This window comes from Thermobia domestica, chromosome 14 (genome assembly GCF_964235325.1).
Source record: "Thermobia domestica chromosome 14, izTheDome1.hap1.1, whole genome shotgun sequence".
NCBI lineage: Eukaryota > Metazoa > Arthropoda > Insecta > Zygentoma > Lepismatidae > Thermobia > Thermobia domestica.
This window is the reverse complement of record NC_137467.1, coordinates 143,626,703-143,644,109: the sequence shown is the minus strand read 5'-3', so window position 1 is coordinate 143,644,109 and position 17,407 is coordinate 143,626,703. Positions and strand designations below refer to the sequence as shown.

The following is a 17,407-nucleotide window of genomic DNA, read 5'->3' as shown; positions in this document are numbered from 1 at the left end:
CTTTTTCAGGCCAGCCATCTTGAACGAAGTTTTCCTGGGTTTTCCCTATTCACACCAGGCAAATGCCGGGTTGGTTGCTAACTTATAGATCCCAGGCCGCTTCCTTCATTCCCTTTCCCCGGATAGTGTGCTCTCCAAGGTGCGTCATCCCTCATACGTGACGGGCTAAATGGCCATAGATGCCGAAAGCCTAGATAGCTAAACTCTAAATCCTAAAATCTAATCGTATAGCCCATTAAAGCACAATACAGTACACATGTCGTTGGCTCCTATGATTTCATGTCTTGAAAACACTCAGCTGTTGCCACGTCATGCCAATAAGTAAAGCCGTAACTGATTGGGGAAGTTCAAGAAGTGTGCAGTGAATTACAACACTAAGTGTCCACAGCATCAACTCCAAATCAGCGAATGTAAACAAATAAGCCGACCCAGATCGAGAACAACAGCGGCGAAAGTATAATTCCAGATAGCTTCATGGCATTATGGTGTGTTCTATTTATTCAGGCTAGCAATTTTCATGATTGTCAAGTACTTCATGATTTTAGCAAGCAACTGTTATAAACATAACTTATTAGATTATTATAAATGATCTAAATACAATGAGCATTTTTTTTTCCACAAAATTTGCCTGACCCAAACCCAAACTATCAAGGTGCATAACTTGAAAATCAAAGATCTGCTCAAGAACGTATTTCATATACATATTAAGAAAGTCTAAGATCCGAGCTCCTTCATTCCAAGTTTGATCAAGATCAAATAAGATTTGTAGATCGTAACAATTGGTGATTTTTTTGCGATAATTTTATAACTCATAATGCGAGAAGAAAAGGTTTGCATTAAAAAAAATCACATTTCATATGTGACTAAGCAAGTTTGATCAAGATCGATCATATCAGATTAAGATCATATAAGTTCTTTAGATCAAATACGATAACGATATATATATATATATATATATTGTCAATGTGATTGCTTTTTTAAAAAAATATTTTATTACTAGCTAAAATGCTTAAAAAGAATGACGTTTATGCAAAACATTCGAAAATGAAGAGCTATGTAGAATAAATGACGATGAATAACGCCCATTCTTTGTACGATGAAAATAAGTTTACGGAAAATATATGAACCTCTTCCCTCCCATATGATATGCATTTTAGTTAAAGTGTTTACTCCCTGTTGTGCAGGCAACCAACATTGTTTCAAGTTACGAAGTGTTGCCTAATATGTTATGGGCTATTGTAAAGAGACGTAACCACTTTCTCAATCCATCCCTGGGGTTGCTAGAGGTACTTTATCCCCATAGTATTTTTTGCAGGTTGTAAGTCATATGTGTGCCAAGGTTAGTTGAAATTGCTCAGGCGTTCCAGAGTTATGCTGTAATTTACATACATAGATCTATTTTTATACTGTATATACACAACGTGTTCCGTTCAAATTTCCCTGACTTTAATTAATTACTGTGAATTAAAGTAGATGAAATGCGAAATAACTGCAACACCAAATCAAAGGTCAGATCTTCAAGTTTTGTTCTTCATGATCTGAAGTTGTCCGTTTGTTTACTACACAGCACCACGGTTCCATAAATAAATATGGCGACTGTTAAACAACGTACGCAGGCAGTGGTGTGGTATGGTGAGACAAAATCTGTGACTTCAACACAACGAAATTTCAGACGAGTGTACTAAATCAATCACGCTGTGGTTTAGTAAGTTTCTTACAGTCAGCAGTGTTCTAAATTGATTTGGTGAGGTTTATCATCGTGTTTCAGATAAAAAGGTGGAAGAAATTCGAGCGGAGTTTCACAGAAGCTGTTATTGTTCGTACTACCAATGGGGAACATGTAGACGTCAATTTGTCTGTATTAGCATATAGAAAATAACATTTATGAGTTTTTCTTGAATCCTCTGAAATTTTATTGTCCTAATGTCTACACTTTCTTTTCTACGGTCAATTAAAGTTAGGGAGATTTGAACGGAACATTCTGTGTGTGCATAATAAATTTTAAAAAGAAATTTATTGTTATTATTTTTAGAAAATCAGATAAAGGATTACAAATAAAATGTGATATCGAATTACTTAAGAGGCCTAATCACTGCGAAATTAAAATACCGCTAATTTTACAGTAATTATGTGATATCTTCAAACAGATAAAAGATAATCGAAATGTAGAACAAAAGCGCGCTAGACAATATTATTTTGCATGAGGTAAAGTTACCACGAGTGAGCTAGTAGCTTTCCGTTTGCAGCCATTTATAAGCGCGAAAATAAATGCCGATTTTGTAAATGGTTGGAAATTGAAAGCAGATAAGTGAGTCGTAATAACGGTATCCCATGCAAAATAATATTGTCTAGCGAGCTCTTGTTCCACTTTTTGATTATATTTTATCTATCACATAATTACTGCAAAATAGACGGTGTTTTAATTTCGCCGTAATGGGGTCTCTTAATCTGACATTAGCAGATTTGAAAGGAGAGCACTGAAATTGATTGTATCTGCGAAGAACTTTGCTGTTAACTTTTGTGAAACATTTATAGTTTCGTTTTGCAATCTGGAAAGCCTATATCTAACTTTTTTTATTTTTTACTATCACTCAGTTTTGTTTATCCTATACCCTATCCATGGTTCTTAGTTATATCTAAAAGAAAAACGTACCTATGATTACATTGCTGACATGCGAAGCATTCCAGGTGATAGACGTTGTTTTTGGCCCTCATCACCATTTCGAACGCAGGAATTACTTTGCTACATGCAGCGCAATAACCAGTTGTACCAAATAACCTGGAAAATTCAGCAATAAACGAATTAAAATTACACTTAACTTGTAAACAAGTTTATACGTATAGATTCTAAAATGTAGTCAGTAGAATCCACAGAAATCAAAGTTACAATGTAACGTATAATTAGAATTGGAAAAAAAAAGGATTTGGTATTCTTTAAATAGTTCAATTTGTATAATAGAGGCTCAAATGTAAATACATTAAATATCAAAGAAAGTCTTAGTATAGTAAACCTATTTTGTAGTCTTTTGGTTCTAGTTTAATGTCTCATTATTATACACTGAAGGAGGTAATGGAAACGGTGATGAAATGATGAAAAAGTGGAAAGAAGAAAGTGGAAGGGAACGGGGAAACTTAGAGAAAACCTGTGTATATCATGTTTATCCACCACTAGGGATGCGCAGAGTCGAGACAAACTTTGTAAAATTCGAGACTAGTCGAGACAAACATATTTCTCAACTCAAATTTTCGAGTCGAGAGTGCTCGTAAAAATTTCGACTCGACTCGAATGTCTCGATAGTCTTTTTATAATTTTTAATTATTTTGAAGAAAGTATTCACTCAGAAACATTCGGCACGAGAATTTCGGAAACTGCAGGACTTGTCGGGTGGTCGAGGAGTGCTGTGGTGAGTGTCTTCAACAAGTGCCGAAACCAAAGGGAAACGATGTCCAAACGTCGAGGGGTTGGAGGCCCCCCACTTCATTACAGATGTCGGACGTCGTAGACTGGGCAGACTGATAAAACAGGACAGGCAGCAAACTGTGCCGCAACTAACATCAGACTTTAATGCTGGGCAAAGTACAAGTGTGTCTGAACATACAGTGCACCGAAAACTCCTAACGATGGGCTTCCGCAGCCGACGACTCATCCATATGCGAATGTTAACACCACGACATTAGCAACTACGACTGAAATGAACACTTGACCATCGCTACTGGACCTTGGCTCAGTGGAAGAGCGTTACATTGTCTGATGAATCACGATACCTTCTTCATCATGACGATGGGAGGGTGCGAATCCGTCGTGTTCCAAGGGAACAGCTCCTTTACGCCTGTACTGTGGGATGGAGACAAGCTTGCAGCGGCTTAATTATGCTCTGGGGAACATTCACGTGAGCATCCATGCGCTTAGGGAGCTCGAGCAAGGCATCATGACGGCCGAGGCGTATCGAACAATGCTTGCAGACTACGTACACCCCTTCATGATTCCCACGGTAGTGGCACTTTTCGACAAGATCATGCACCATGTCACAAGGCCAGGAATGTGATGGAATGGTTCGAGGAACACAGGGGCGAGTTCCAACTGATGTGCTGGCCCCCACTCGCCGGATCTAAACAAAATCGAACACATCTGGCATGTGATTGAACGTGACGTCAGAGCGCATCGTCCCCTCCCTAGAATTTATGGGAATTAGGTGACGTATGTCTGCACATGTGGTACTAACTCTCTCCAGCGACCTACCAAGGATCATTGCGTCCATGCCAGGACGCGTCGCCGTTGTTATCCGTGCCAAAGGTGGACATACTGACAATTAGATAGGTAGTATAACGTTGTGGCTGATATGTGCGTATATTTTAACTCGTATATTTTGTTTCGACTCGAATTTCGAGACGCCTCGTCTCGAATTCGAGTCGAATCGAGACAGAAACATATTTTCGAGTCGAGACAGAAAGAAATTTTCGAGTCGAGACAACATGTTCGACTTGTGCGCATTCCTATCCACCACAAAGCCCATTTGCCGTGAGATGGGATCGAAGCAGAGATTTTACTAGCTGAAAGTGACCCTCTACCTATAAAAACTCAATCAGCGATGTAGAAATCTTTATTGCAGATAAAATTGAAGACCACGAGACTGTTCGATATCAGTTCAATTCTTGTTTTAGTATTTTTAAAATCCCCAAATCTGACAATACTAGACTTTTATTAAGTTTGCGCTGTTGCAATATCACTGATCGTGTTGCTGTCACAGTTAATGCTTTCGCCTAATAGTTATGCTGAGCTGTGTAAACATGAACGTCGCAAATTTAGCTATTTTCTTGTATTGTCCATTGCGTAAGAGGAGTTACAATAAATCTTCAAAAATTCATGATCCCAGATAAAGAATTTAGCAACTGAAGTGAGGAACAACAGTGAATAAACACACTGTAAAGTTGTAAAACAGGGATGCAAATAACCACTCGCCCACTTGCGGGCGAGTTTTTAATATCACTATTAAAAAGTACCGGCCATTAAAATACTGAAGATAAGTAAATTATTTCTGTTGTGGGATGTGGGCTAGTAGCTTTTTTCTTGGGCTAGTAAAATTTTATTGCTTATTTGCATCCCTGTTGTAAAGTGAATTTCAGACTCCACAAAATTGACTTAAGCAAATGTGTCTCCTTGAAAATAAGAAAATCGCTCATTTTATAAAATCACCGCCTACCCAGTTCAGTTCACACTGTAGTTCTACTGCAGTTGATATAATATGATTTTTGCTCTAACACACTAGGTCAACAACCCGAAACTGCGGTCGCCGTTTGACCACTGACAACCCAGGCATCTGACATCCCTACAACTGACATTTTTATGTTTGGGCTACAAACAGTTCAAATCCACTACTTTTGGAGCACACCTCGCAATCTTCAGATTTGGCAACACTGCATTGGTTTTAAGATATTTGGTCAAATCATGAGTCTGGTCCAAGTAAGATTTCGTTGTTTTGTCGATTTTGGGGATTTAGTCTAATGAATGTGTGGTGAGTCCGAGTAAGGTTTAAGGAGTGTCGTTTAAATGAGGTTTTGAGGTTAAAGTCATAAACTTATTTTTATGACAAGTTACTTTCGTCCTTATACAACACAGATGTTATGAAGATTACGATATCTACGAGTATTAACACGGACTACGAACCACAACCGGGTGTGTAATCCGGAACAGTCGACAGATATACAGGCCATCATGCAAGATCAACTCTCACAGTACAAAGCCGTTCCCCACCATGCCATCTTGCCTGAAGAAAGCTATTGAGTTGAGTTGATTTTGAGTTTAGCATCCCCTTCAGCAGCGACGCTATATGAGACGTGATTTACTGATCAACGTGGAATCCGAACCACATGAGCTCCCGCCGGGAATCGAACCCGAGTCTCCCATGCCAAAAGCGCGTATGCTAACCGCTTAGCCACGAGGGAGCTCAGAAGAAAACTGTATTACAGAACTACGCCACTGACTTCGACGGTTAAAGTCATAGTGTAGGTTTGAGCAAGAACGCACCTACGGAGGGGTCCACCGAGTCCCCCCCCCAAAAAAAATCCTAATTTAACATACATTTGTATACTTTCTCAGTTAAACTATACTTGTTTAACAGGGAAATGATTGATGTAACATGAAAACTTGACCTTATGTATAAAACAATCCAGTTCCATGATTTTTTTCCCTGAAAATATAGGTGAAAGTATTTTACAATTAAGAATTGAATGTTTGCTGGCGATGTGATTTTAGTAAGTAGTCTCGGGCTATCAGCCAGGTGAAGATATTGACATTCAACGTTTCGAATGCAGACATTGCATTCATCTTCAGGAATTGTAATGAAGATGAATGCAATGTCTGCATTCGAAACATCGGATGTCAATATCTTCACCTGACTGATAGTACGAGAACACTTACTAAAATATATTACAATTACTTATCATCTTTTCGGGTGCAAGATAATACCTCTTCAACATAGACGTAGTGGCTTGTAGTATTGGACCCCCCCCCAAAAAAAAGAAGCTTGGACCCCTCCCAGCAAAATTTCTGGATGCACGCCTGGGTTTGCGATCCAAATAAGCTTTGAAAATTTATTTCATTGGAATATTTGGTTACCGCATGAGTTTGCTCCAAATGAGATTTTCGTAGCTGTCGATTTGTATGATCTAGTCTAATCAAGGTGAGACGATTTGAGTTCGAGTAAGATGTCGGAATTGTGGTTTAGATCAGTGGTTTTAACCGATGTGTCGCGACAGCTTGGTGTGTCACGCAGTCCCCTTAGGTGTGTCACGAAATTTTGGAATTTAAAAATCGTGAAGAATTTAATAATAATTAGTTAAAATCGAGACAGATTGTACCAGTCAACACCTCCAGCGGTAGCAATAATACTCAGTGCTATATAGAATCATTATAAAAACTAATTGCTTACACAATTATAATAGATATTAGTATTATTTATAATTAAAATATCAAAGAAGTTTGTCGCAGTGTCCTGGAATTTCAGTAAAGTCTGTCGTCAGTCAAAAAAGGTTGAGAACCACTAGTTTAGATGATGTGTTTGAGGGAAAAATTAGTCAAAAAGTGGGTTTCTGCAATTAGGAAATTTGTTCTTTAAGGGGGCAGACTACTAAATATTTTTTTTCAAAAGCTAACAATTTTTCTTTTGCCAGATTTTCGTAAGTGAAAAGAAATAATGAAGTGTGACTTACTTCAGTAATAGATAATGTTATTCTACACCCGAAAATACGAATCGGAAGAATTTTTAGTGTTGCCATCCATAGAAATTACAGTGTGACCAGAATTTGAATTACCCAAAAATTTAGGTTATGGCAGCGACTAGAAAAATGAACTTAACGGCAATTGATGGCTTATCATGCTGTCTGTGTTTCTTGTTAACTACTTTTTAAATAATATTTGTATTTTAATTCTACTGCTTATTAAAAATTATTTATTTTGAACTCTTTATTACAAAATAAATACAAATATTATTTAAAAAGTAGTTAACAAGAAACAGAGACAGCATGATAAGCCATCAATTGCCGTTAAGTTCATTTTTCTAGTCGCTGCCATAACCTAGATTTTTGGGTAATTCAAATTCTGGTCACACTGTAATTTCTATGGATGGGAACACTGAAAATTCTTCCGATTCGTATTTTTGGGTATAGAATAACATTATCTATTACTGAGGTAAGTTACATTTCATTATCTCTTTTCACTTACGAAAAACTGGCAAAAGAAAAATTGTTATCTTTTGAAAAATATTTAGTAGTCGGTCCCCTTAAGTAATCGGTCAAATCAGTATAACAGAGCTTTGGAATTATGTCCAAATCAGTTCTGGAAGTCTTGACACTTTTTTTTTTATCAATTCACGATTAGGAACTTCACCCAACACTCAGAATTTAAGCAGAAGAACACTGACCTAAGGTAATCTCTTTTACAGAGAATGAGATTAGCTTTCGTGTAGAGCGTGGAGCCAACTTCTCCTAATCGGCAATCACAGCAGCCGCATTTCAAACAATCTTCGTGCCAATAGAGGTCCAGAGCCTTCAACAGGTACCTATCAGTGATACGTTTTCCACAGCCAGCACATTCGCGAGGACCCGCGCCGGGAGTCGAACCCGACACTGACACCTCGCGGCCCTTTTCCATTGTGGCATCTGAAATGAGAGAAGAAAAACAATAAGGTATTAATGGTGGGCATTTGAAATGTAATTTCATTCTATGATTATTATCAAATTAAGGAAATAGTGTCAATTTCTGTTACCCACGATACGAGAAGTACAATTTCAAATTTAAGGCAATATGAGAAATATGCCAATTCTCTTCTCATTTCCGGTACGAGACAAAAAAAATTCTCCAATCTTGTGGCCAGCACTAGTTCACCCAAGCCTTAGAGATTAAAAACACAATTTTAGTGTTAACAATCATATAAACATTTAACACTTAACATTTAATAGTCATGTAAACTACATGATTCACCAAGCGTATAGAAACCTTGGATTCATTAACAAGATTAGTAAAGAGTTTATCAGTATTACCGCTATCCAAAAGCTATATGAACACTACGTTCGTACCAAACTTGAATATATATGGAACCCTCACACAAAAACAGACATAAATAATATAGAAAAAGTTCAGAATAAATATTTAAGGCACTTGACATATAAGGAGACACATATTATCCGAAGCCATACACTAGTCCAGTGGTTCTCAACCTAATTCCTATCACGACCCCATTTTATCACATCCTCTTGCCAGCGACCCCCTTATAATTTCTGGTTTGTAATAAGCTTGTGTGGAATTTTTGATATACCTATTGAGGAGATCTCACGATATCCATCTATTTCTATAATAGTAGAATCCATTTCTTGCATATAGCGGATACAGTAATTTCTCTAAAAGCGGATGGATTAAAACCAAATTTGGTCACTTCATTCAAATTACAAATATCGAATCCGATCCGTCATAGTTTCAAAATGGAGGCTATTTGACAATTTTAAAACTTCATAACTCCCTTAATTTTGAGTCATATAATAAAAAAGTGATTGTTGTTTAGAAAACTTGTACAGTTGTTAAAAAAGTTATTGAGTATTTTAATTTCCGAGAGGCCGCCATTTTGACTTACCTTGACTTGACTATTGTTGTCAATTTGGTATATTATTGTGTGTGTGTTCAGTATCACCAAAAACTGTTAAAAGCAACTTGTTTTTCTTCCATGGTAAGCATTAAAACAGAGACAAGAAATCGCTTATCAGCTGAAAATGACTTGATAATGTGTGTCACGAAGATTGAACCGAACATTGCCGCACTAGCGAAATCACATCATGCCCAGGTATCTCATTAGCTTTCAGATTTAATTGTATTTCAATATGCAAGTTTTATTGCATTCGAATTTTTGTGGTACTTCAATACGCAGTTCTCATTAATTTTATATTGCACCTCTTTCATTTATATGATTTTTAAACGACTCTGCACCTGTTGAAAATGTTCTATATAAATAAAAAATATATTTTATAAAAAAGAAATATATATAGGCCTATATATATATATATATATATATATATATATATATATATATATATATATATATATATATATATATATATTTGAATTGTTCCGATTGTGTTATTTTTTTATTACCCATTTTTAGAATCAAAATTTGTATTTCCCCATTTCCCTTCTCGTGATCGTCTGGCTTCTATTCATAGCTCATATGAGAGTTTAAGGACTGTATATTTGGAATATATATGATACTTCTCTTGTTCTTAACATTTTCTGTGTAAAAATTTAGTAAAATAAAATACGTGTATAAACATTATTTTTGTAAATTTTATTCATTGTTGGCAACCCTGACATTTGTGAGAAAATTATCCAGTTCCGTTAATTGGTTACTAGCATGGTTATTTATAACTATGAATGAATTGACATTCTACTGTCAACAGGATATGAGAAAATTGAAATTATGCTGAGATACTCCATTAACTTAAGACATGGAAAATAAGAGAAGATCACCAGCCCTTTATTCCCCTTTGCGAAGTTTCCCCAAGGTTTACAGAATGGCACTCATCGGATTCGAAATCAGCACCCCAAAATCATACAAGATCAGCTGAAAAACCTTATATATATAAAATCATGCATGGTACGGCTAAAAATTGTATCTTCTCTCCCAGACTGTAAGTGAAACTCGTGTTCCACACCAACTTGCACGGATATCAACATAACGGAAGCTTAGTTATTATAGCAAGGGAATATTTACATCGTTTAATTATAAAGGAAGGTAAATGTTTGAATTAAAGAAAATCAAAGACGGGAAATAAGTAGCCCGCGAAATTACGTAGGCTAACAGGATGCTTCCTTTTTCTTCTATGAATAGAATAAAAGGTTAAGTTCACTGCTAAATTTTTGTCTGCAATTCTTGCCATTAAAACTTCAATTTATGCATAAATTAAAATATATTTAATTCTCAAACTCAGGTGAGCAATTGCACCCCCTGCTTCCCCGTGTTGTGTATAGCCTCTCCAAAACAAAATCCTAAATACGCCACTGTACATTGGGATGAACGAACGTACGGATAGATATCAAAAAATAACTTTTTCGGTGTGTAGGGGCCATGAAACGTGTAAATCATTATTTCAAATTCGTTTTTTTTTAATTACCATAGGTTCTATCTTATCATCGCTCGGAGGACCAGATAATGCTCTGTATATTATTATATTGACTTTGGGTACGATTTCAATATTATTCTCTTGAATTTTCGTTGGATAATTTTGAATATTGTCACTCCGTGAAAAATATATTGGAGACAGAAGTGTTGGCATTTATGAACAATACGTGTTCCTTTAAGCTCATCTTAATTTTTCAGCAACATAGGCTAATGAAAACCATGTGTTCATTGGAAATTATACATGATTTCGTATATTTTGATTAAACTTAAATCTGTAACACACTTAAGCCCTCGTATCTTCAATTCAAAAAAAAAAAAAAATCTATTAAATAAATCAAATACTGCTGACGACGCAGATCATCGTTTCATTGTATTAATATTATGATAGATTTTTTTTATCATAACTAATTGAAATAATTATTCAGTATTAGCATTAATTATAAACGTATATATCGCTTAATTATCATCTCATACATATTTTTTCTCAAAGTATTGATAAACAATTAATGAATACATGTAAGTTCAATATTTATGTATATTCCAATTACGAGAATACATAATTACAAATTAATTAATTAATTAATTCATGCATCCATCAATATGTATAATATCAAACTAGCTATCTCAAATTTAATTGGATATCAGTGTTTATATTTCAAGACTTCCCGGCTTCGTGAAACTTTACTACATCTACGAACTTGCAATGTATTTATTTATGTTTCATATTTTTCTGATTTGCAAGTGGTGTTACGTCACTGTCAGGAGAATATAAGCAACAATAGACATAAACTGCTACTTAATACTGTTCTTTTTACATATGCAAATCATAAATAAGTAAATAAATTATATTGCAGAATTCTTAATATTCATTTTCTATAAACAAAACTGATATTCTGTATAGAAGACACAATAATCTTTCAATAGTTCAAGTTTCTAAAATATAAATCTACTGACAAAATCAAAATAACAGAATATTAATTATTGTCCGTTACTAATTATTGTGTGATCGAGAATAAATATAATAATTATTGTATTGTCGATTCATGATCGGAAACAGGAAATATTAAATCAGAAATAATTATGTAATTATAACGTCAAAAGAAAAACTAAATAAATGATATTTTTACATAATGTAGTCCATAAATAAGTAAACAAATGTATTTTTACATATGCAATACATAAATAAATAAATGGTCTTTTTTACATATGTAATACATAAATAAGTAAATAAGTATTTTAAGTATACATAAATACATAAATATTTTAGTATAGTAGAACATAAATAAGGAATAAATGGTATTTTTAAATGTTCAATACATAATAAATAAGTAAACAAATGGTATTTTACGTATTTAGTACATAAATAACTAAATAAATGGTATTTTTACGTTGCAATACATAATAAATAAGTAAATAAATTGTACTTTGTATATGTGCAATACATAATAATAAGTAAGTAAATGGTATTTAACATATATAGTATATAGAAAAGTAAATAAATGGCGTTTTTACATACGTAGTACATAAATACGTAAATAAATGGCATTTTTACGTATTTAGTACATAAGTAAATAAATGGTAAAAATGAAATCTTTGAGTTTTACGTCATACGGTTATTCCGGTTAGGCTAAAGGAGACGGTGATGATGAGTAATGAATGAAATGGTGGAATGAAGAAAGTGGGGAGAAACGGGAAAACCCCGAGAAAACCCACGCACACAGTGTTTGTTCACCACAAAGTTCACTTGGCGGGGGCTGGGATCGAACCCGGGACCCCAGCACCAGAGGTGAACGCTCTACCACTGAGCCACCGCGGCCCCCATAAATAAATGGTATTTTACGTATTTAGTACATAAATAAGTAAATAAATGGTACTTTGCACATGTGCAATACATAATAAATAAGTAAATTGTATTTTACGTATGTAATACATAAATAAATATATAACTAAATGGTATTTTACATATGTAATACATAAATAAATAAATGGTATTGTTACAAATGCAGTACATAAATAAGTAAATAAATTGTCTTTTTACATATACAGTACTTAAATAAATAAATAAATAAATGGTAATTTTACATATGCAGACCTGAGCTTGATTTTACTCATGATAGGAAATCATCTCATGTGAAACTGTCCTAAAGAGGACGCTGGGGAGGATTAGGGTAATTCAGTGATAAGGCACTTATCTCTAGTAAAGGTCCCTGTTCAACACCAGATCATGTGAGTTTGTGCTAGAGTTCTCCCGTTTGGTCCCACATCCTCATTTTACCTTTTTTAAAACGATCATCCGCTTCATTAATCCTCCATCTCCTTTGGTATAGAGTATAAAACCATGGGAAGTAAAATTACAAATTCCATTTCATTTTATTTTTAATAATTAATGGAATAATGTAATTCCAAGTACTTTTTCGAATAATTTTAAGAACACTATTTCGATACCTGGTTAGTAGTATTAGTAATGATATGAAATGTGAATGAGTAATAAAAGTAAGAATAGGAATGCCGAAAGAAGCCTCTAGGAGGAAGAAAAGACTATTTTGTGGAACCTTAAATAAAGAGTTGGGGAAAGGACTCATAAAATGTTTCATATGCAATATTGTTCTGTATGGGTCAGAAACATGGACATTACGCAAAAATGATGAAAAACGACTAAAAGCTTTCGAAAGGTGGGTGTGGAGAAGAATGGAGAGAATTAGCTGGGGTCCAGCGGAAAACGAATGAGAAAGTGTTAGAAATGATGGAAGAGAAAAGAACAATTCTAGACAATATTAAGAAGAGGAAAAGAAACTGGTTGGGACATTGACTATGAAGGAACTGTAATATAAAGGACGTGCTAGAGAGTACGGTGGTAGGAAGGAGACTACAATTAATGGACGATATCAAAACAAAAAAAAAAAAAAACGTATGTGAAGAAGTTAGCGGAAGACTGTGGAACATGGAAGATTCTCAATTGCTACAACCGACAAGTGAACTGCCAATAATGCCAGAATATCTATTACGATGATGGTGATGTTCCATTAACAGGAAGTTGAGATAGTTGCCTGTTTGTTATCACATACTTTTTTTGCTCGCGTTATGTGTGGAGTCAAGTAAACCACACATTCAACCGTAGACCCCTGGGGTCGCGATGGTTCAATAGTAGAACGTTCACCTCTGGTACATGGGGTCCCTGGTTCGATCCCAGCTCGTGCCAAGTGAACTTTGTGGTGGACAAACAATGTGTGTTTCGATTTCCTCGGGGTTGTCCCGTTTATTCCCACTTTCTTCATTCATTTCTCATCAGCAGCATAACCGTGGGACATAAAACTCAAAGGTTTCATTTCAATTGTAGACACCGTCTCATATGTGATTCGGTACTGGAAAAGGAAACTACAGGACTAACAAAGTAATTCAACAAATTTAAACATTCTAATTTTAGTTACGAAAATTTCACATCTTTTAAAATCAGTAACAATTGCTCCGTTCTCGATTGAAGGACTGTGAGGAAGGAGGGGACAATTTTAAACTTAAGTATTCACAAAAACATTGAGTTATTCACTACGGTTGATGAATATGTAGGCAAATCTAACGATGATCTCTCTCTCACTTATTTTCTTCATCTGAAAAAGAGAGAGAGAGGAAAGAAAAATCCATTCCAGCGCCATCAGTGCACTCTACAACCAAACCACCTTCTCATCCAGCAAACGAGAGAGTCTAAACCAAGTGAAAAACCGTTTTTCCATCCTCTGCCCCACCCCACTTCTCCGTCGCTTTCCGAAAATTCTCCTCGTCTGCTCTGGTCTCGTCGCGTTCCTCATTAGGAAGATCATGCGGGGCCCCCGTGAAAAGAGGGATTCAGTCTCATTAAATTGGAAGTTTAGGGAGTAATACATCACCTCCATTAGGTAAAGCTCCCTCGGATTCAGAAGGGACTAACAAATGGAAGCGTGTTTAATTTGGGTACTTTGTGCAAATAATAGCACGCTGCAAGCCAGCCGGTTAAAAGGTGCCTTAGCAAGTTTTGAGTGAACACTATTGATAAGGTGCCTGAGCTAAAAAGGAGTGGGGAGACGCAACGACGGATATGGTAGAACGGGGTAAAAGAGAGGACACGGGGCTTACTCTAATTAGCGCAGCGCCCTCTCTCTTTTCCTTTTCTCTCTCTCCAAACTTCTCGAGCGCTGATACTTTGTAATATAACAAGCCTTGTTCCGACAATACCAACACACGCAGGCAGATTAGAGGAAATGTCTGGCAGATTTTGTGCTCTCCCAGTCCCCGTACTATATCGGGTCATTATCCCGAAAACCAGTTCAAGGCGTTCGTCACCTTATTTGACATCACGTTCCTCTCAGAGAAGATGATGATGATTATGATGAAATGTACCACGTAACGATGTGCAAAAAGTTTTAATTGCGTATATATAGATGCTGAAACTAGTTCGTGTTATATTGAAAAAAAATAAACTTTTACTACTTCCTACATGGACTGCATACAAATGTAGATACACAAAAATGAAAGTTTTCCACAGTTAACAAAAACATATATAAAAAACTTTCACTTATTTCCATATAATTTTTCCTTCTTTTCACGTTGTGTATTAGGAGCAATTTATAAAATTATGTTTTTATGACATAACTAGCATATTACCCGTTCTTCGCATGGGGAAAATGCGTGTGATTTTGGACATAAAGGGGCGTATTTGGATTTAACATCGGATGTGTCACTGTTCATCTCAGCGACCCTGAAAAGTATGGATTTTGCACTAATATCGGTCATTTTCGATCATTTTTATATATCTCCTCTCTTTCCCCAAGTTGCGGAGCTGAATTCGGATTACGCCATCGGAAGTATCATTGTTCATCTCAGCGACCTCGAAAACTAAGAATTCGTCGATAATAACAGTCATTTTCGACAATTATATATATATATATATATATATATATATATATATATATATATATATATATATATATATATATATATATATATATATATATATATATATATATATATGAAGGGGAAGATGAGGCAAGATGATACAGTTGCTGTTTGTTATCACGTGGCAGGCCCGCAACCTGAGGGGGGCCAGGGGGGCCTGGCCCCTCCAACTTCAATACAAAATGCTATTATTAATACAAAAATCACAATTTAGATGTTTGTAAGGGAATTTTTAATGGCTTGGTCCCTCTATCTTATTCATGCCCCCCCAACTTCTGCGTCTGATTGCGGGCCTGTCACGTGGTGAAAGTACTAATCATTGCAAGTCGCAGCTTTTTATACCGACAGAAAGATTGGTATTTCTAGTAAAAACGAACAAATTGATATTGATGTTTCCCAGTGGTTGCCGAGGAATATTTCATTTTAATGACTAGGTTAAAAATATCATCTTACCCCACATACTGGGGCAAGATGATATTTATACTGGGGCAAGTTGATACAATATTAATGCTTTTTTTTTTACATATAAATAATATATAATTTTGTAATCTAAAGGACAAATAAACCTATATCGAACATTTCAAATCTATATTAGTGATAAACACAAATGTTACACTGAGAGATTCAACGATGCAGATAGAAAAAACTAGGTCAATACTGAGTTTGTAATTTGAAAATAGAAACCTTAAAAGGATTTGTCTACTCATAGTCTATATCCAGATTATTCTTCTAATCTTATGCAATAATATACAATAAATAAAACTATTATTACATATCTTCGTTCGTAAATAATAATTTTAATGAAAAGACAATTGACTAATTCTGAAGTAATATATAGAATATAAATGATAAAAATAAAACTAAAATTAAAATTAAATGGGAAGTAAAACTTGACGTGTGGCGAATTCCTATCACTAATCATTCACCACTTACCACAGTTATTGCTTATCACTACAGATAAAAGGACTAACACCTTTAGAATTTGTAGAGTTCTCATGAAACCACTGTTTTCCGAACTTTAGATACGCTCTTTTGAATAATTTACAAAGTGTGACTTAACGTACTTCTTCCCTGTACCCTTCACATAAATAATAATGGGACAAGATGATACATGTACCATTTTGCCCCATGTCTTTCTGCATCAACTTGCCCCGAAGTACACTTGCAAATATTTTTCGTTATTTATTTTCCAACACTGCTTGTAGTTATGGCGCCATGAGGCCTATATGTCTTTGTTCCCAACATTTACCGGTTCTAATCGTAATGCCTAGAATTTTCGCATTCCCAGACTACATTTATAAAATACTTAATTACTCATCAACTGGAATTTAGAGTCACACTACTATTTTTCTTTCACATTATATAAACACCCTGTTTTAAAAGCAAATTCATCGGCATTTGTGCAGTACCCTGATGTCTTGTTTTTCCTCAACTTCTACAATTGCTTATTGCTTACAAATATAGCCATTAGAAGGAATATACCATCTTGCTCCATTTTCGTATATATATATATATATATATATATATATATATATATATATATATATATACAATGGCGAATCCAAGGAGGCTATGGGGGCTATAGCCCCTCCTTGACGCTCAGGTATACACTGGATAAAATGGACTTCAATCCTGCTTTACACTGGATAAAATGGCAAAATATGGTTTAGCCCCTCCTTTGATCATATCCTGGATCAGCCCCTGTATATATATATCCCTCTCTCCCAAGTTGCGAAACTAAATTTGGATTTAAACGGCATCGAAAGTGTTACTGTTCATCTCAGCGACTCCGAAAACTATGGATTCAACACTCATAT

General features: G+C 35.3%; 1 protein-coding gene across 1 annotated transcript in view; it reads right to left on the bottom strand.

The window, feature by feature from the left end:
• The window catches only part of LOC145670369 (LIM domain only protein 3-like), a 437,118-nt gene that overhangs the window by 25,762 nt on the left and 393,949 nt on the right, over positions 1–17,407 (bottom strand). Inside the window, exons 3-4 of the mRNA XM_081738973.1 lie at positions 7,920–8,157; positions 2,654–2,779 (exon numbers count right to left, since the gene is read on the bottom strand). Coding sequence (XP_081595099.1) covers positions 2,654–2,779; positions 7,920–8,157 — 364 coding nt within the window. The remainder of the gene's footprint in view (positions 1–2,653; positions 2,780–7,919; positions 8,158–17,407) is intronic.